The 21,192-nt window shown below is 40.1% G+C and overlaps 2 protein-coding genes across 2 annotated transcripts; both read right to left on the bottom strand.

Moving 5' to 3' along the window:
- Positions 1-4,931: 4,931 nt before the first annotated feature.
- Positions 4,932-9,372, bottom strand: tvp23b (trans-golgi network vesicle protein 23 homolog B). Its single transcript, XM_084078556.1, has 7 exons — positions 9,291-9,372; positions 7,507-7,577; positions 7,217-7,361; positions 7,023-7,112; positions 5,722-5,847; positions 5,502-5,630; positions 4,932-5,378 (listed from the first exon to the last, which is right to left on the bottom strand). Exons 1-7 carry the CDS (start codon positions 9,294-9,296, stop codon positions 5,352-5,354), a joined length of 594 nt encoding a protein of 197 aa, XP_083934682.1. The 5' UTR covers positions 9,297-9,372; the 3' UTR covers positions 4,932-5,351.
- Positions 9,373-10,343: 971 nt separating this feature from the next.
- On the bottom strand, positions 10,344-17,906 carry trim16 (tripartite motif containing 16). Its single transcript, XM_084078534.1, has 6 exons — positions 17,119-17,906; positions 14,818-14,913; positions 14,040-14,273; positions 13,746-13,917; positions 13,212-13,301; positions 10,344-13,022 (listed from the first exon to the last, which is right to left on the bottom strand). The coding sequence occupies exons 1-6, from the start codon at positions 17,821-17,823 to the stop codon at positions 12,409-12,411; spliced, it is 1,911 nt and encodes a 636-aa protein (XP_083934660.1). The 5' UTR covers positions 17,824-17,906; the 3' UTR covers positions 10,344-12,408.
- Positions 17,907-21,192: the final 3,286 nt, after the last annotated feature.

The raw sequence follows: 21,192 nt of genomic DNA on the forward strand, positions 1-21,192 counted from the left end.
GAGGTGTAAAAAAAAGTGTGGCGGGCCGTCCAGTGAGGTCAGAGGTCAGAAAAGTGGCAAAAAGTGCCGCTTTCAGACAATAGTGGGCGCTGCACAGGAGACGGCTCCGCGAGGCAACACTTTGGACATACGCACGCGTTCAGGGAGACCTCCTCTACAATACCACACTCTCCGCTAAGCGGGAGAGGTGTAAAAAAAAGTGTGGCGGGCCGTCCAGTGAGGTCAGAGGTCAGAAAAGTGGCAAAAAGTGCCGCTTTCAGACAATAGTGGGCTCAATCATTTGTCATGTAGGCTCTGTGGCCAAAGCCGGACACCTCTGGGCACATTTGCTTTATGACAATGTTGTAATTAAAGCAGATGATACAAATATAAAGATCCTCCAACCAGCAAATGCATTGCAAGTGGCAAAACCACATGGGTACATTTATTTCTATGTGAAATGTAATGATGCACCACTTAATGCTGGCATCACAATAGAGGACAATTTGGAAGATATTGGCCATGATGTGGATGTGTTTTTTTGCAATGAAAGACCAAATCACATTATGTGAAGCCATACCATTAACAATACTAACATTTCTAAAACAGACATCTGCTTTCCAAAAATGTCACACACGGCTAGCAGCAGCAGCGCAGTCCCCAGCATTGTTTATAAAAGCGCTTGAGAAACTCAATTTTGCCAACACTCAGGTGGTGTCATTAGTGTCTCGGCAATTTTCTATGACAGACGTGTGCCACATATTAAACAGCTTTGTGACACACTTGGGGCTCCTTTCCTTGGAAATGACCTGCTTTGCCTGAAAAATCTTGGTCACTATTTGTACTCAATGTGGTGACCAGGCCGTACCATCTAGAAAGAACATGTCACAACTCATAGTGCAGCCACTTGAAGTGTCACAAAAAGGCATCTTGGACACAGTTGCAAAAATATGTTCTGCTCAACTTTCCACAATTTTTAACATTCACAATTATAAAGAACATAAATAATGAATGAAAATATACTTTTAAGTGCATACTTTTAGTGGCATGTCTATTACATCATGTGTACTTACCAGCTTAATATCAATCAGGCAATGGATGTGGAGCCATTTCAAAATGTGTGACATTTTCAAAGAGAACTCTGGAACTAATCTGAACAAGAATCAAGAGGGATTTATTTGTCACTTACTCAATACAGATACAAGCAGTGAAATGTTGAGACCTGTTTCTACAAAGACTGTGCTAACACAACCAAACAAAATATGTCAGTAACAAGTAACAATACTGATGTAATGAAGTAGAAATAAAATTATAGATAACAGAAATAAAATTAAAGTACAGATGGAATGGCAGGTATGATAAACCTTGTGCGTATGTCACAAGTGCCACGGCAAATAGCTGTCTCGTGTCCAGCGTCCAATTTGTAAAGGCTATGCACTGAAAATGGCCCTTTTCTGACCCCTGACCTCACTGGACGGTCCGCCACACTTTTTTTTACACCTCTCGGGCTTATCCGAGAGTGTGGTATTGTAGAGGAGGTCTCCCTCAACGCGTGCGTATGTTCAAAGTGTTGCCTCGCGGAGCCGTCTCCTGTGCAGCGCCCACTATTGTCTGAAAGCGGCACTTTTTGCCACTTTTCTGACCTCTGACCTCACTGGACGGTCCGCCACACTTTTTTTTACACCTCTCGGGCTTATCCGAGAGTGTGGTATTGTAGAGGAGGTCTCCCTCAACGCGTGCGTATGTTCAAAGTGTTGCCTCGCGGAGCCGTCTCCTGTGCAGCGCCCACTATTGTCTAAAAGTGGCACTTTTCTGACCTCTGACCTTACTGGACGGCCCGACACTTTTTATTTCACACCCGTCCGGCTTAGGGGCACTTTTCTGACCTCTGGCCGCACTGGGCGGCCCACCATTTTTTTTTTCTATCAAGTTCAGGGGCGCATATGTGCTGTTATGGAACAGCACATATACTACAAATCTACCAATATGTCTTTAATCTTTTCTTTTTATACTGTGTCCATGTTGTATGTATGTCGTTAAATAATATACGTTTTAAATGTATTTTTCTGATTACATTCTTATTTGTATTGTATTTTATTTTTTAAATAGGTGAGATCAACTTAATAAACCCTATACTTTTTTTTAATTTATATTACCTAGACTGCATCTACTATTATTATTTGTAGCATATTTATTGTTGCTTTTATCATTGTTCTTTTGCTCCTGCAAATAAACAATATTGTATCATAATAATTTTCAAAAAGAAAATACATATATCTAACACACACGAAATTAACACAATATCCAAGTGCAAAACAGGATCAGAAACTGTGCACATTTAATGGGGATCAATAGCCAATTTAAATCTGGAACAACCTCACTTAGAAGTGCTATAGTAGGCCTACATTGGTTCTCAAAGTGGGGTCCGGGGACCCCCAGGGGTCTTTGGGATGGTTCCAGGGGGTCCCCAGCAAAAGTAGTTAACCACTTTATCCATTTATAAGTTCGCTATTTTAAATATAGCAGATCTACAAGCTCGCAGCGCGTCACTTCGTGCCGTGCTGCGAGCTTGTAGATCTGCTATTTTTTAACATTTTTGAAAAATCTTGAAATTATTTTTAACTTTTTCATTTGCAACACAAATCTTCTCTTCTGGGGGTCCCTGGCACAAGATATTTTCAAATATAATACAAATAATAATACGATACAATAATATAATACAAATATATATATCAATTTTGGGGGTCCTTGACATGAAAAAGTTTGAGAACCACTGCTCTAGTTTAAGCCATTTAAAAGACATACATCATAAATGTATTTTTTCAATAAATGTGTGTCTTAAAAAAAAAACTGGCAATTAGAAGTGTTCTAGTATGCGCCATTTAAAAGATACACATCATAAATGCATTTTTAAAATAGATTTGTGTCTTTTAAAAAACATTACAATCTCGTGATCTTATTTTGAAGGCAACCGGAAACCTTATTGTTGCTAGCTCAAAAACCGGATGTCCTATCGTTGCTGACGGAACGGAGCTTGTTTGAGGGGAGGAACTCTTCCGCATCCGTCTTGTGAGCAGAGTTAGACACGGGTATGAAAAAGACGCCATCTTTGTTGTGGCAAATTAAATTGTATGTTGTTATATTAATTCTGACCACTATATGGTTATAACCTTATACGTGTATTTAGCCATGTTGTGCTAATTATAATACTCTGCACAAATGTTCGAACACAAACGGCGCAATATGTGATATGTAGCCAAGTAAATACATATAAATGTATTAGTACACTTCTTAAACATTCCACAAAGTGTCACTGTAGTCCACAAGATGACGTCCTTCGTCTCTGTCCATGAGCTAGACAAGAGTTAATTATTAAATGAATAGTGGGCAAAACCTTACAAATATTACATTGTTTATAGGTAATTGTATAAGTAAATTAATATATGATAACCACAGGAGTAGCTTTTTCATATTTATCACATTTTGTTATTTTCACCTACAGTACATAGTATAAGTGATTAGCATAACACAAAAAAAATAACGAATAGACAACACCATGAAACTTCCCCAGTTGAGTTATTTATTGTATTACACGTTTTGTGAAATTGAATGTTTAAATATGAAAATTAGGCATTATATAGGCAAATGCCCCAATTTGCATAATTTGCCAGAGCCAAACTCTGAACACTGGATGAAGCCAGATTCAACATTCTTCTTTCATTTTGCAGACATGGAGTCAAAGGTTTCTAAATAGGGAATATTGAGTATTAATTAGTATTTGTTTTTACTAATTATACACCTCAAGTAAAACTTTTTGTTTGTTATATATGTCACATTTATCAAGTGAGATGGGTTAGTTATGTTGTGGAAAAGTGAGGACCCAGAAGGCATACAGAGGCAGTTGTATCAGTTGAAAATATCAGGCTTTGCTCTTGCTGATCAAAAACATGATCCAAAATCATGATCATGTCCTAATAACCTTTTGAGGTTGGTTATCACATGTTTGCAACTTACACAGAGATGTACATTTCAGGCCATTGCTCAAGCCCTGGTATTCTGGGAGCTTGCATCTACAGCTGCAGTTGCAGGACAGCAGCTGCAACACTGCTGAGTACGAGTCTTCTTGGATCAAATCAGATTATACATAATCACAAACAGGTACTAGAATCTGAACCGACCCAGACCCTTTTGACCTTATTAAAACACGGTCCTGTATGCGTACGGGTGTCGGGCCTTGTCAGGTATTTCTGGTAGACCCTTGAAGACTGCTAATGTTGTGGTCAGTGCAGAACTGTCAGAACCTAACTGTCTACTGGGTGGCTAGGCACGGGTAGTGAACGAGTGTAGTGGGGCTATGGAGCCCCTAAGGAAGGTAGAGGGGGTATATGGGGTGGGAGTAGGTATGGAGGTCACTGCAACGCTGTCAGAACCTACATGTCAACTGGGTGCCACTCCTCCACTCCATCCGGGGATCACTCTGAATCACTGAAAATACACCCTGAGGGACTCCGGTCAACCATAGGGTTTAAGTGATTAAACATTTTAATTTTTTTCCTCAAGGTCGCAGATACCCCAACTTTCAACAGCTGTCTCAGGTTCGCCTAGGGGGGTTGAATTTTAACCTTTGTGAAATGTGTTACTAAACACCTTTACAAACACATTGGTGAAGAAATGTCTTGGTAAAGAATTGATTCCAGGTGTTTTGTAATATCCCCGACTACAAGTGCACTGATTGAACTTTTGAAGAAGTAAAATCACCATTCCAATCAATTTCCCATACTTGAATTATGCAGAAAACTTTTGGGGCTCTAGCTCATGGACTATCTGGTCGTTTTGAATTCATTCCCATTCCAATATTATGTTTGCCTGCTCATAATAACAGTTCATAATAATTACATTTTGACTAACAATAGAGTGATTGGAATGCAAACACAAAAATAACACATTTTGGAAATTGTTAAAAATGTATTTGCACACAAAGGTGGTCCACATACAGTAGTTTCTTTACATAAATAATTATTTACAAATGCACCCCATACCTTTACACTGCTTTACTTATACACACTTCTTTACAAACAAAAATGTTTGTACAACATCTTTCAAAAGAAACAACCATTGTTTAACAGAGGTTAATAGGCAATGGAAAACAAAACAAAAAGTAAATAAAATAGATCCAGGGTTTGTGTGACCCCGTAGCAAAGCAGAGATGCCCATCACCTTCTCGAATTGTTATCAAAACCACAGAAATTCAAATATTTCCGTTTTCACATCGCTGCAAAATGTTTCATTCAATTTATCAATGTGCTAATAAAAGTCTATTTACTATAGCATTTAGAATAATGCAAACATGTTCCAAATCGAAGAGTTTCGCTCTACGATTCCTCTTCCTTGGACATTGCCTGTAAAAGGGAAAATGAACATGAATTACTGTATATTACATCACGTGGGACTCTTGACGAATCACTTGAAAACAGACTAATCAGCTGTTTGTTGAGTTTATGTTTTCACAAAAATCAGGTCACCTGTTTGAGGAACTGACGACCAAAGTAATTTGTAGCCATGTTCTTTAAGCTGGTTTTGCCTCCCACTTTGCAGCGCACATATCCGTACATGTTGGCCCCTTGCAACGTCAGACCCATGATCACCACAGGCTGTATGCAGAAGAAGAAAAGAAAAACGTGGTAAGAATAATACATTTATGTCACAATGATTAAGAAGACTTTCTCATCCTTTAGGACTTACCAGCCACTTAATGTTGAGAGCGAAGAGGGCACTGAAGAAGAAGATACCCCAGAGGATGGGACAAACAACCAGTCCAAGCCAGAAGATACGTGACTCTGAATCCGAGACCAGCTGCTTTCCACTCCCCTGTGGGAAACAAGAGGATATTCTCATACTGACATCTGCCAGTGCAATGAAGCTTCCTGACAGTGAGCATTGCATTCAGTATTTTTTAAGAAATGTGTACAATAGGTCAATAATGTATCATGGGGTTTTAAAAGCACACTGAGCAGGATTCCCCCTTGAAATAGCATAATCCTATCCTGAAATGGTCCTACACAATCATAACTTATGGTACATTAGTTGTCTATGTCTTCTGCCTCGGTTTCTTATTTCTGAATGTTCAGATTTTTTTTTTTAAAGATATTTGTTGGGCTTTTCTGCCTTGCCATTGATAGCCCAGTAGGTGGACGGGAATCAGGGAGCGAGAGATGGGAAGTGAGTGACACGCAGCAAAGGTCCTCTGGGTCGGGAGTCGAACCCATGACGCACTGTCATATAGCCCTGAGAGCCTATATGTGATATGCGCCTGGACCGCTAGGCCAGCGGGCGTCCCGTTCAGAAAATGTTTGTGTGTCACTGTCAACCTTTTGTGTGAGCCTTTAACACCTACAACTAATACCACTGCTTGACAACCATCTAGCCAAGCACATTTGCAAAATGTAACATGTGAACCTAAATGCTCACAGATTTATCCAACAAACTGTTCACACACACCATACTGTTTGTGAAGAGAGTAGACTACTCTGCCTAAAGCCTGCTTTCATGTCAAGCATGCTAATGCATATAAAGTGTCCCAGTGGCTGCGAGTGAGCGGTGCTTTGCTGAAGTGACTGTGCAAAGCAATTGGCAATTTTTTTTGTTAATATCAGAGTAAACAAATATACCATTCTGACACAGTGGCGGGCCTTTTTAGTTAAGGGGAAACCCATAGCTGGGAGGATGAAACGATAAAGGTTGACAACAAATAATGCAAAACACTATGAAGACATGGGCACAGCTCAGAAAATGAGTGTAAATCAGGATTTAGCTTTTCCCCCTTTGGTGATAATTGAAGGAGAGGTGAAGTGTGACAAACAGATGAACTGTTTTCGTTAGAATTTGCTAGTTGTTTTTACAAGTAATAAGCAGCATAATGCTACCTCAGTATACCTTCAAAGGCTTATTGTCCACACAATTACTGTAAAAAAAAAACACAAAAACAAAACAAGGCATAACATCGAACAATTTCATCAATCAAGTTTAAGATAAATGTGCTATACCTTTCTAGACTCAAACACCCAGTGGTTCTGACCATCATCAGACACCTGGTTCCACCATCTCAGACCAACCATCAATCTGCCAGTGATGTTCTACAATAGACAAGGCAAAATATTATGTACATTGTATGTGTATATCAATAGTTGCAAATAATAATTGATCCATTTTCAACACGAGGAAGCAGACAGTGGCCCACCTTTACAGTCCAGAAGTCACACGATAGCAGAAGGATGACCGTGACCATGGGGGCAATGAAACTGCTACTGAAAAACTTACAGAGCAGGTACACTAGGATAGCACTAACTCGGAAGAAGAGGTGAAAGAATGATGCCAGTGGATGCCTGTGAAGAACACATTGGCTTTGTTTAATACACATATGATATAGTTATTGTTACAGTAAATCAGCATGTAATATATTAGGCATGTGAATGTCAGGCATTTGACACAAGGACCCTGTGACTTGAGTGAACATGCGAGTGAGCTTACTTGACAGTCTTCTTTGACTTTCTCCCAGTATCCTCCTCTGCATCAAACAGGGACACGTCATCATCATTCTCCTAGGGGATCGATAAGGAAGAGACATTTTGAACTTTTGGTGATAGTGTGCAAGACCATCTTGTCTGTTATTCAATTTATCCATATCTATCTAGATATGGACTAGCACTACAACACATTAGACTAAATACAAGGGATACACAATATTGACATTTTGGACAATATCCGTCCAATAACTGAATATTTCCATGGCTACTGATATTATAATACCAATTTCCACCAGTAAGGTTTAACATATATCCATTACTGTAAATGTGATACCGGTACAGTTTCTATTCTAAACACTGTTTTATAATCTATCGTATGCTTGACCTGTATCTGTTTGATCTCATCTGATCTGACTAGTGTCTGTACTGTACCGATTCACTCTCATCTGCATAAGCAAACATATGCTGATGACGGTCACTGCTTTACTGAAAAACTGTCAGCTCAGTGATGCCGGATGCATTTGTTGAAGTACAACCCGACTACATTGTAGAACATCATGTGTTATTGTGTACTTATTCATATTGGACTCCATATCTGTTACGACTCATATGTGACCAGTATATACTCTCTATGTATGTGTTTAATTAAGTTTAGAACTTGTCATGTGATAATGCCTGATGTCATCATCTTCTCTTAAAGGAATCTGAGAATCACACTGCACCACCATTAATAGAGGAATGCTCTTAGGATTACACAACATATTAGGGAACTACTAAATTCACAACACACTGCTTCCATTGTGACCTGATTTATTAGGCCTAGAGCAACACTCTTCCATGGGCCGGATTTAAACAAGCTGCTACTAGTATAGTATCTCATTATGATCACAAAATTATGCGTTTATGATCCTTCTCTCGGAAATATACACTACAAATGTGCAGAGGCACACAATATATTTCGAGATGTTGTTGGATCTTCACATAGGCCTACAAGTGTGGCCTAAAATATGCATTGGTTCTTAAAGTGGGGTCCGGGGACACCCAGGGGTCCTTGGGGGGTACCAGGGGGGTCCCAGCAAAATGTGTTAATATAGCATCACAATGATTTCAACCACTTTAACCTTGCATACTTTGTTATTCAAAAATAGCCGATATAAGAACTTGTAGATCTGCTATTTTTGAAAAATCGTTAAAATTTGTGCAAACCTTTGAATATATATATTTTTTTTTAAAGCGAACACTTGTAACTTAAATCTTTGCCTCTGAGGGGTCCCTGGAACAAAATATTTTGAGATGGGGGTCCGCGGCCAAATGCATATCATTTTGGAGGTCCTTGACATGAGAACCACTGGCCTAATGCACATCAAACTGGGGGCACTTGAAACTAAAAGGTTTGATAAACGACTACGACACGTCTGCTAGTTAGACAGATGACGTTGTTTATCTAGTGTTATAACAACAACGGGGTTTAAATTGACAGCAACTCTACAAACACATAAAGATGACATTTACGCCTATGGTGTGCTAATGTTGCATTAGAGCGTCACGCGTTATAATATGTGATGTTAATAAACGGCATGTTGTCGTAAAACACATGGTATGTACATATCAAAATACAGATGCTAACTCGTTAGCAACACGTACTGCAGCGGCAGATTCGTCCCTGGGGAGTTTTGAACGCAATGTTCAGAATTCTGCCACTGTTCTTGCGGCACATCAAAACAAATCGACAGTTTCTATAGTGAACAAATGACAACATCAGAGTGACATTTGTGTCTCTTTACTTACCATCATGTTTCAACCTGCTAAAGTCTACTGTCTTGTTGTGCGTGTGTGTAGCTACTTCCTGGTTCCACGTCACTACTCAGCGATGTTGAAACGGATACAAAACATGTAGCATCCGCCTGGGTCTTGACCGGATACGGAAACTGTGTGTGTGTGTGTGTGTGTGTGTGTGTGTGTGTGTGTGTGTGTGTGTGTGTGTGTGTGTGTGTGTGTGTGTGTGTGTGTGTGTGTGTGTGTGTGTGTGTGTGTGTGTGTGTGTGTACGTGCCTGCGTGCGTGCGTGCGTATTTATTTATTTGATCCCAATGCAGTGACAGTCACAGTGGCATTGGTAGGTCCTAGGCCTACACTACAGCAAAACATTCTTAAAGGTCTACACACCATGAATTTAAAAAATAATAATAATATTTAATATCATATTGTTTATGTCCCTCAAACGTTTTTCAAAACGTTTGATCCTAAATCAAGCCTCAGATATACTCATTCCAACTAACTTCTCTCTGGCTTATAAAGCACTTTCACCTGCAATACCACATTGTCCTGTTTGGCACGGGGCGCTATTGAGCCAGTTTGTATGCATGTTATCTCCTGGTTCTGTGTGGAAAAAGTAAAAAAAAAAAAAGAAAAATACATATATATTTTTTTAAGATTTTTTTTGTTTTTTGTTTTTTTTGGTTGGAACTGAAAAATTGGAGTGATTATAACGCTAGTGACGTCACTTTCAGGGCCAAATCAGTTCTGTTTTTAGACCAATTTACAGAAAACCCCAGATTTGCTGTGAAAGCCTAGAGTGTTCAAACTGGGGTATTTTTGAGGATAGAAGAGAGGTAGGGGAGACCAAAAACACACAAAAAAGAAGAAAAAGTTAAAATTCATGGTGTAGACCCTTTAAAGAAATAACTTTCTCTTAATCCAATGTCTTTCTCAAAGCATAAACTGAATGCTGATAAACCGAACCTTGTCTCAGGGGCTTTGAACTGGTGGTCTGTGGACCACAGGTGGTTCTTGAAGGTATTGCATGTGGCCCCTGACCATGCATTCAGTGATGTAGTGAACATTTCTTTCTTTTTTCATTATTTTTTATTTTATTTTGGACAAACTTAGACCACAACTGTTGTGTGATATGAGAGGACAGTGGAGTGAATTAAAGTGCTATCATTATCGTCAACAGTGGTCATTTGAGGAGGCTTGTGTTTCTACTTAAAACTTTAAATTATGATCCACAGACACATGAAACACAGCCTCTTGTTAAGTTCTGTTAAGTTCTAGTTGTCAGGCAAAATTCCCAGTAAAAGATTGTTCGATTGATCGACCGACCGATCGTCGATATTTTCAACTACATACCTCTGTGAGAGTGTGTGTGTCTCCCCCACCCCACACACACTGACACACCTGAAGAATAATACAGGGAAAGTCGAAAATGACATTAGACTCTGTCCCTGTCCACCTCTAGAAAGCATAGAACAGACAGACACTGTACAACTCAAGAAAAAACATAATCATAGCCCATTTCCCCACTCAACACAACAGTGGTCCCTAGGTTGATTCCTAGTCAGGATTGGTTAAGTTGAAAACCAGTTGAAAACCCCTGGATTAAGATGGCAAGAAAGAAGTGACTTCCGGGCGTTGTGCATTGGTGATGCAAAATCAGACGACATTGATTTATGTCAATTACAATTACAGTACAACACCAGTTTCACTGTCTTCCAAGTTCCATACGTCCCTGGTTATTCCCTCAGCCATGTGTAATTGTCAATTTACAGCAGGAATTGAAGAACAGGCCATAGCAACTTTCAGTATGGTGTATAGGCCATAAAAGCTATTTTGATCAGCATTTGTCTAAACAAAAAAAAAGGCTGGGATTCCGAGGATAGCATTTGTCAGACTTGGTGTTTATATTCACAGATGGCTCCAGAGATCATGATTTCAAGGTGTGCGGTACAGTGCGTACAGTATACAGTATATGTCCAGAATGTTTAGAAAAGTGTGTCAGACCATTTGTCAGTATACATATACCACAGAACTGTTGGCCCTTGAGACGAAAATAAGACCGTTATTGTAGCCTATCTGAACAGCTTTTTAGCACTAGAAAGCATTAGATCTGGTAGAGCTTCATTCAGAATGGACCTTATCAATAAAGAATTTTGCAACGTAAAGGATGTAAAATAAGGCCATGTAAACATGTTTCTTATGGGTTCTTGTTGATGTTGGTGTAGAGGGAAATTAGCAGGTGGATAATCTGGTCTAGCAAACACTTTGAATTAATGTAAACATAAATGTATTATTAAGCGAAAGTGAAGCCGAGTCATTCATTGGGACATATACACAATCAGTGTTGCATGAGTATTGGGATGATAAGTTAATTGGAAGAAGTCTATATAAAATACTGTACAAAGACATGTTGGTGCTGGAATCGAAGGGAATATGATTACTCATTTGACAAGGTCATGCCGGTCTTAATAAAACATATAGAATAGGTAAACACTCAACCAGAAAATACACACTGTAACCAAGAAAAGAAAACTGTCAAACGAACATGTTCTACTCCTTTGCATTCAATATATCATTGAGAGGAATAACCATTTTCGGTCACTAGGAAGGGCAAACACCATGACTTATTTTTGTCTATTGGGTTTCCAAATGCTACAGCAAAACTTTGAGTATTACATATTTTAAAGAGCCTTGAAATATCAAATCTTCTCAATAGTTCAAAGCGTAAAGAAACTGACTACTTTCTTGTCCATTAGAATCTTAGATAATTATCAATCAAGCTAACACTTAACAGCTTTGTTTGCAAACAAGTGACATACTCTTTATTTATATTGCTTAGCATAAATTCTAAAGTCACAGTACAGTGATAAGTAACAGCAGTCCCCAAATTATACAATAGAAAGAAATATGAGTTGATCCCAAACACGTAAGTTATAAGACACAGGAGAAGAATGTCATTGCTGTTTTCTTTATGGAAAAATCTAAGAAAAACGACTGTCCCGTTTCAATTATGTTTGGTAATTGAACTCAACAAGCACCATATATGGAAATGCACTTAGAAATACAAAAAAGAAACTTTGTTAAACAGTTTGAATGGGAAAAGTTAACAGGTACAATATGACCTTTTGAAGTTACTGGGTTGCTGGTTCTGAGGCAACAAGTTTGTTTGCAGGGGATGTGGGAGGGGAGGGGCTTTTAATTCGAAGCGGCTCACCAGGGACAACCAGAGTGACAACATTTTCTTTCTTAGATAGCCAGAAAGCTGGGTAAACAGGCTCTAAGAACTTTGCCTTGTACTCATGGATGAGCGTCATGGTTTCATCCATACCATAAAAAGCCAGAACACCTTTGGTGTAGTCCACATACACCCCGATACGTCTGAACTTGTCCACTTTGAGAGGGGTCTCCACATCGCTGTGCCAAGCAGAGAATGTGCGGCCATTCCACTGAAGGCACCATGAAAAGTCATTGCCCGTGATGCAGCTGTTGCTCTCGTTGCCCTTGCGGTCAATGCTCTTGTAGGTCAGGCCGATGTGCGTGCCTTCCCCGCTTATATCCACTTCGAAGTAATGACGGCCCAAGTAGAAGCTCTCTGTGGCCAGTACCTGGCGCCAGTTGTCAAAGCGCTCTGGTACATCAGGATAGGGATGTTGCCAGGGAGTGGTGTTGGTCACCTTCCTGTTTTCCTCCGTCAGACGTAGGAACTTGTGGGCAGTGTCTGCATCGAAACTCACATGGGTGGCATCTGGGAGAGGATGCAAGAGATGAGTCAGCATGCTTAACTGCTACTCATTTTGCTGTGTGGCATTTGATTGATTGACAATTGTGACACCTGAGTAACAGTGTGATTACCCAAAGCATTTGTGACACTTGAGTAACATGTAATTACCCATATTTTACATCTATATATCTATTCATATACACAATATCTTACACTTGAGAAAATCTTCATGCGTCTTCGGATCTGGCAGGGACATGTTCCGTTTGGCCGCAACAATTTCATGCACAGTGGTCTTTATTCCCTCTGAGGAAAAGGAAGAACAATATTCCATGCTTCAATAACACAGCATTGCTAAGATTTGCATTTGTTTGTTATTATCCCCACCCACACACACACACCCAATAGATCAAACGGTCATTAGGCAATAAGCCATCGTTCAGCCCTGAGGGTCACTTCACTTCAGGTGTGCTCGTGACACACAAATGAGGTGACTCAGTCGCTCAGGTCGGTGGCAAGCTACATTTACATTAAACACATTCTTATCTCTCAGGCTCAGCCACCACTTGTTGCCTTAGCTTCAAAACTATGACACACAGTCTAAGATTCCTCAGCTCTCCAGACAAGACTGAGCAAGCCGAGGGAGTCAAGGGGGATTATCTTTACATCAGACACACAAGGTCGTGTCCCTCCAAATAGCATTTTCTGTTTTTGCAGGTTTGCACTAGGTTTGTCACGCAATACACTTACCATTTTTACATGTTTCCTTGAGTTGTTCTATGTAAGAGGACACAAGCTTCTCACACAGCTCCTCAGTGGCTTTGACAATGACACGGCTGAAGGAATTCAAGCGATCCATCAGGCCAATGTAGACGCCAGGCAGGGAAATATCAGTCGTCTCTTTCTTCCATTCCGAGTACTCCTGTAAAAACAACCAGAACTTATATAAAAAGTAGGAACAGTCAAGTCGATAATTTATATGGAAACATGAGTTTGAGCATGTCTTGTAAACTTTGACCTGGTCATCTAATAGCCATTGATTACCTGTAGGAAATCCACATCATTCTTGTTTTTAGAGAACTTCTCCACCTGCGCCTGAGTCTTCTTCAGCTCCGTGCACCTCTGCTCCAGGTGAACCCGGATTCCCTCCGCCTGTCTCAGAGCCTGCTTCTCCTCTCCCTCCAGGATCTCCGTGACTTCCTTCTTGGCCCTCTCCACAACAGCCTGGAGCTCTGTGAACTGGGTCTCGATCACTTCCCGCACCTCCGTCACCGAATGCTGCAGAACAGTTCTTGTTATGCATTTGTTGTCATATTTGTTGGATTATACACAGTACAATCCTCAGTGTTAACTCAGAGTACAAATGTATACAAATAGTGTGCATTTGGTTACAAACGGATAAATTACCACTGATTATTGTGTATGCATCATGTTCAGATGATTGAAGCAATTTATCAGCAAGCTGACAGTGTGTCAACATGTGTGACAACTCAACCAGATGCCAGATGAGGTCAGGTGACGATAGGTGGCTTTTACGTAACAGCAGGAGGAATGCTTCATGCCTCAAATGGGAGCTGACACCACTATGAACTACACAAACACATGGATTTCCCCCTCCCACGCCTGAAGAAACCTGTCAGGTTGAGGTGGCTCCGATACCATGAGGCTTTAAGACTAGGGATTCTCATGGCCAAAAATAGCTCTGTCTTAACCAATAATTACAGCCTGTACAATTTACTATGACATACTATGAAAGAAATGTCATTAAATAGTGATCTCATGTAAGGTCAGGGATGTCACAGCATATTTCATTGTAATGTACCTCGATGGAGACCGTGTTGACTTGAAGTTTGTTGATGGCGTTCTCTGCTGCGGTCACCGTCTTGGCCATTTCACTCTGTTTCTCATTTAGTTCCCTCTATGTGCATAAAGGAGAAGACAAGATCATTCGGTTTGTGTACATACAAAACCACAGTCATGCAGTCGTTCACTGTGAAAGCATGCATAATCCCAACAATTCGCTTGTACACCAAGACCATTCTGAGGAATGTAAATATACTGGACAACGGTGTTGCTGCTTCTAAATTACAGATGATGACTTGTGATAATCAGTTGTATTTTAAGGCATATGCTCTCTATATTAAGACTGACTTTCAGTCTCTAAGTGTGAATTCTTTGGGCAGGTCCTGGCAAAACTGGAATGGCATGTTGCATTCTTGTCCATACAATTTGTACCCTGAGGAAACAGCTATGTTACCCAGTACTTGACTCAGGTAAATCTATATTGCATTCATTATTTATAAAAGAACTACGCTTGCTTGGGCCAGCAAGCAGATGTCACATTTGCAAAAAGTGCTTATATTAAAATGTCTAATCAAAATTGTTTATCTGTAAGCGGCATTCAGTTACCATTTGTTAATAAATGACCTCTCGCAAGAGCTCCCTTTTATCTAAAAGATAAGAAGACAGGCATACTCTTTTGCAGAGATAAAACAAAGCTGTTCTACCAGTTTGGGCTCTAAACTATTAGCTCATACGGAAGCTCCAAAAATATGTGTGAAGTTAAACCAGGAGCAGTATTAAGTGTTAAGTGCTGGCAGCCAATTGGGCAAAGCATTTTTACCACAAGGCATAGCTACTCATCTTTTGTGTACCATGGGATGTAGTGTGAGTGACACAACAGGAAAGGAAATTAACCCTCCGGGCTTATGTTATATGTTGGTTTGAATCCTAAAACAAATGTAGGTCGTTCAAAAATGATTTATGACTACAATACTCTATCAGCCATGTTACAAGTGTATGTATAGCAGTAATATGTTTGATCAAAACCTGCCCGTTGAGTTATGTAACAAATTAGGTGAAGGGGAATTTTCTGGTGAACAAACTAGGAACAGGAACATACATTCTCTTGTATTAATTTCCAACTGAGTGTCCTGTGTAAACCTCACTTCTCTCAAAGAGGAACCTTTCACAAGTGGAGAGACAATTCTTGGTTATCCAAATGACTTTGTTGACATTTAAAAAATAATAATCTACTTATGTTTTCAGAGAGTTGATAATTTTACTGAAATGGATTTTTTTATGTACAGTCTGTCAGCTTAGGTATAATGTTTGACAGATATTGGTTGCATACATATAAACATAATTTAAGTTACATAATTTTAAATTATGCCTGGCCTGGCAATTGCTACAAATATTGCCACAAATAACAGGTGTGGGCTAAGCAGAATGGTGTCTCTGGGAATCTGAGCTGGAATGTTGATGTCCATGAACTGTCACTAAGAAAGACAAATGATTCTTAGCTTAAGCTTAACCTTTTTCTTTGTCAGTCAGTCAAAATAGAATTGAGCAAGAAAAATAGAATTTCAAGAATGCACTACACAGAAAGCCCATCAGAGATTGTGTTGGATAGACTCATAATTCAATTTAAATAATCCAATTTCCTCTCTGGGACTTGTGAAAAGACAGTTCCATAATAAATATAAATTAGATATCGATATCAAGTTTTGTACCACAGTCCTCCTGCTGAAGCATTATTTTAACACCGACTATGCAAGTCCTAAGCCAGTCTATCAGTGTTATTTATAGCAAATGTTGTTTTATGTTTATGTTGTTTTGTAATTTTATTACAAAGTATAGAATAACCTAGGATAATATTGAATAACCAAGGATAAGTGGTGCAATCTGACATGATGTATTGTTGTTTTAAGAAGCTTTCTGTTCACAAATTAAATGACATGATTAAATTACAGTTTTGCAGCTGGGTCAGCTTTAGTTCTATGCACCTGTTTCTGTGTACCTCTACTCCTGTAACAGAGTGAAACATTAGTGATCAAAGAAAACACTAAGGTGCAGTTTTTCAGATAACAAAACCGCACAAAAGATAGGTCATTTGAGAATGGTGTGGCCTTGCGGTCTTAACACACATAATGGTACAAAGCTGAATCCAGAAATCTGAACATTCTCTTTTTTAGGATGGTCTTTAGGGGAAGTACATTTTAGAGAACCAAAACAAAAAGTCAGAATAAGAGAGAAAGTGTGTGTGCGTGTGTGTGTGCGTGTGTGCGTGTGTGTGTGTGTGTGTATGTCAGACAGACAGACAGACAGACTGAGAGAAACTCGCCTCTATCCTCTTGCGAGCTTCTTCCACAGGTATGGTGTTGTGGCCCTTGTGTTCCTCAGCCACACATTCCTGACACACACAGCAGGCATCGGCACAGCAGAACAGGTCCAAGGGCCACTTGTGGCTCTCGCAGGTCCGTCTCTCGATGTCCCTCAGGGGCTCCACCAGCCTGTGGTTCTGGAACTTGGGGTTCTCCAGGTGAGGCCTGAGGTGTGCCTCGCAGTAGGACACCAGGCAGACGAGGCAGGACTTGAGGGCCCTCCGGGGGTTCTCGATGCACGAGTCGCACACCACATCATCGGGGCCCAGCAGAGGTTCTTTTTCATCCCCCTCTTCATCCTTGACCGCACCGTCCTGCTTGTCCTCACCTGGCTTCTTGGGATCTTCCGATTCCTTCAGATCCTCCTGTATCTTGGTCTCCTCTGCTGTCTGCTTGCAGTCTTGACTCTCTTCCTCCCTGCACTGTATGACAGGAGATTCAGCTACTGTTCCATTCCGTTTGACACCGCCTGCACGTTTAGGCTTGTTGGTAGGGCTCTGCAGACACCGAGGGCATCCTTTACCTTTGTCCCCCAGGCAGGAGTCACAGACAGAGTGGCCGCACAAAGCAGACACGTCTCTGGTGAGGATACCAGAACACACGTCACACAGTTGCTGCTCCGAGTTGAGGGTTGCAGTTTCAATTTCAGGTGCTGTGTCTGCCATGGTGGTTCTGTTCCTTCTCTCTGTTCAGCCTCTCACTCTCCCTGGAACTAACCCGCTCTGCCACTTCAGCTGCTGCCGGCCAACCTGTAGTTCCTTGATCAGAGGGAAGAGCCTCCCACACACCACACCTAAACTATGCAAACGTCAGCAGCCTCCTGTAGTTTCAGTCAGCATGTTAACCAACCAAGTACAAGCAGGCATACATTAGTCACACAATCACTTCCCTCCTCTTTTGGGGGAAAACAAGAAGCTACACAAGGCTGTTTCAAATCAGAAACAGTGAGGTGTTGTATTGCATTCCCCGGCATGCTTCATGTTTGTGTTCAACTCTAAAGTATCATGAGGTAACTTGTTTATTGACAGACTTTTGTACGTCACTCACTGATAAATTCATTGCATTTTTCAGTGGTGTCTGCTCTAGCACAGCTGAACCTGTTTAACATAATTGTATCAATCCAGCCCATAAAACAAGTCATTGTTTTAGTTTCTTGCCTTCTTGTTCAAAACAAATGACAGCAATGAGTTGCATTTGTGATTCAGCTGCTTTGTTAACCTAAGTGGCATTCATGGGGATTACTGGGGATTTATCTTATTCCAAAGTACAAGTAGTTTTTCAATGCAGGCAAACATTGGGGTGAGGGGTCCGGTGTCATTTCAGGAAAGGTGCAATACTGCCACCCAGTGACAATACAAAGCAAATAAATTCTAGCTAGACATTTTATTTCATTCACGCTTTTTAAAAACAGGGTCTAATAAAGGCTACTAGGCTTCCCTGTGCAGTCTGTAGCTATCAATAGCAAGTTACCGGGTGTCCTAACAGAGCTTTAGGCTACATCTTAAAATGTAAATATACTTTTTTTTATATAGTAAGGCAAAAACAGGTGTTACTAATTATACTAAAAATCAAGGTTCCCCTGCATTTACTGTAGCAGTCTTTCCAGTGAGACAACATGCACAATAGCAGCACCCTCTGTATGACCTGAATGGAACACAGCCTTAATTTATAACATTGGTAACACCTGTATGGTATATCCAGAACTAAAAGTAGCATTAAACATGAGAGCATGTATTTCTATGATATTCCATTTAATTGGTGAAACACTTGAAGGTTTGTATTTAGGACTGAGTTTGACCTTTGGTCAAATACTGTAAGCCAGAGAGAGATTTCACCCAACTTTGTGTGGGCTCAGCTGTAATGCAATCAGTTCAGAGTTCCTGGCCATTGTAGAGTCCAGGTAAAGAGGTAAGAGGTGAGAGGCACAACAGTCATTTTGATAAACTTTTTGGTCCTTGGTTCAGAGGCATTGACACCCTCTGTCTTGTCTTGATTATCAGAAGAAGTCTTTTGTATTCATTTAAACTAATCAGAGTAATCATTACTCCTTCCTGGGCATAGGTCACAGGCAGCAAATGTGTAGTGATGGGAGCCAGGTCAAGATGGCTAAACAGTAAAATATATACACTTTTATTATTCTTCAGTCTTAGGTCTGCAGTGTGTAGTTGAAATGATTAAAGTCTGGATAACTATGACTTGTGTTGTTAACAAAGAGAAATGTCATTTAAGGAAAATATTCTGTCTTAAAGTAACTGTTGTCTTTGTTGACTCATTGTATTTCTAACTGCTGTTTGCAATTGTGAATGTATAATGTGTGTGGACTTAATTCGAAGCTAATAAGATGTTAAACAAAGATTTCATAATATGAGCTTGTGTAAAAGTATAGTTTTATAGATAAGGGTTAAAGTAAATTGTCACATGTTTAAATCTAGGCGGATCTAATTCCTTGTGATGACTGAGAAGGGCTGGCCAAGAAGCCTTTTGTTTCTAAAAGCTTGTTTGTGAGTGGTCAAGAAGGAGGACTGGGAGGAGGTCCTAAGTCAAATGTCTGTCTGTATAAAGTGCAATGTTTTGGTGATTTCAGGTACACTCTGTGGATTGGCAATGCAGGTGTCACGTCTATGGAAATAAATTCATTTCTGTGGACAAACCCTTTTTTAAACTGGATCCTTGTTCTTCTTGCACTCAGGGAATAGTTATGGAATAGTGTTTTTCCTGTCTGATCAAATGGGACCATATACGACACCTGTCATAGTCAGCTCTCTGTGTCATAGTAGTGCTCAAGGTGTTGTAACTGCTATATAATAGCACTTTCTAACCACTGGGTGGTGCTGGTACTCTGTGTAGTAACGCAATTATCTTCCAGTGATCGCTGAGAGAATGTATTCTATTTACAAAGAGTGGTGGGTGAAAAAGAAAATCGAGGTGGTTTGTGGCATACCAGAACAGCTACTTATGTTAAATAAAACTTATGGTGCAGGAAAAAAGAAAGTCCACAATCCTCATCAGATATAAAATACAGCTGCCTGTCCAGCCCAATGGATGCTGCTCATGATGCTTTTTCCCCAGAGCCTTTTTCTCAGTATGAACAGTTCTGTACACCAGTGGTTCTCAAACCTTTTTGTGCCAAGAATTGTTATCTATTTATTTTGGCTGCGGACGGTCTGCGGAGATGACCCCATCTCAAAAATAAAAAAATTGTGCCAGGGACACCCAGAAGCAAAGATTTGAGTTAACTTTTCGGTTTAGAAAAAAAGAAAAAAACTATCATATTCCGGTGGTGTGTTCCGGTTGGCGTCGCATTGTTTTTGTTCCCCACGTGATGCGAATCAATTCGTTTAGTCTCGCTAGTCACGCTATGAGTTAGAAGAATTAAAGAAACATACCAAAGGATTATTAAACCAAAAGAAACGAAACGATTATACCAAATTAAACTAAACTAAACTTTAAACTAGGGGAATCATTTTGGAGGTACACGACCCTCTATGTGCACGACACCGGAGGTTCCGGTCTTTGGTTCCGGCCGCTTGATGACGTAAAGTTATTTCCGTCCAGACCGGATCAGAAACCCGAAAATGTCATTTTTAACTATTTTGTAAAACATTTTAAAATTGTTCAAGTAGCCGGTCTACAAGCTCACGTGTCAATGTAGATCGGAGTTGAACTATTTTAAAATGTTTTTCAAAATAGTAATATATGGCTTATTTTGCTGGGGGAGAGCAATCTGTGCTGACCAATCAGATCTTGACTTGAAGGCCTAGAATTTCATCATTTCAGGCCAAAGGCAAGTGTACAATTACAGCAAGTCTATTTATATAAACAACATACATAACATATTCCTATCACAGCATAATCTCTCAGGAACAGATTGTCTGGCTACGCGAGACTAATCACAGCATTGTTTATACATTCATTTACCTGTTAACAGCTGTGTTCCATCCGGGGCTGCCAACCCCCCTGGATCCGGCAGGAGTCTCCTGGATTTCGACCACATCTACTTCTGCACTTGTTATTTCCTGGATTTCTCCTGGATT

This window comes from Gymnoscopelus microlampas (genome assembly GCF_963454915.1).
Source record: "Gymnoscopelus microlampas genome assembly, chromosome: 14".
Classification (NCBI taxonomy): domain Eukaryota; kingdom Metazoa; phylum Chordata; class Actinopteri; order Myctophiformes; family Myctophidae; genus Gymnoscopelus; species Gymnoscopelus microlampas.

Bases quoted from the DNA above. Each gene is read 5' to 3' on its own strand.
- trim16 (XM_084078534.1), bottom strand. From the start codon at position 17,823: ATGGCAGACACAGCACCTGAAATTGAAACTGCAACCCTCAACTCGGAG. The intron at 13,302-13,745 runs GTAAGTGTATTG...CCTTTTCCTCAG, and splicing joins CAAGGAAACATGTAAAAATG to AGGGAATAAAGACCACTGTG. The intron at 13,023-13,211 runs GTAAGATATTGT...ATCCTCTCCCAG, and splicing joins GCATGAAGATTTTCTCAAGT to ATGCCACCCATGTGAGTTTC.
- tvp23b (XM_084078556.1), bottom strand. The intron at 7,362-7,506 runs GTAAGCTCACTC...TGTTCTTCACAG, and splicing joins AAGTCAAAGAAGACTGTCAA to GCATCCACTGGCATCATTCT. The intron at 7,113-7,216 runs GTGGGCCACTGT...TGTCTATTGTAG, and splicing joins GTGACTTCTGGACTGTAAAG to AACATCACTGGCAGATTGAT.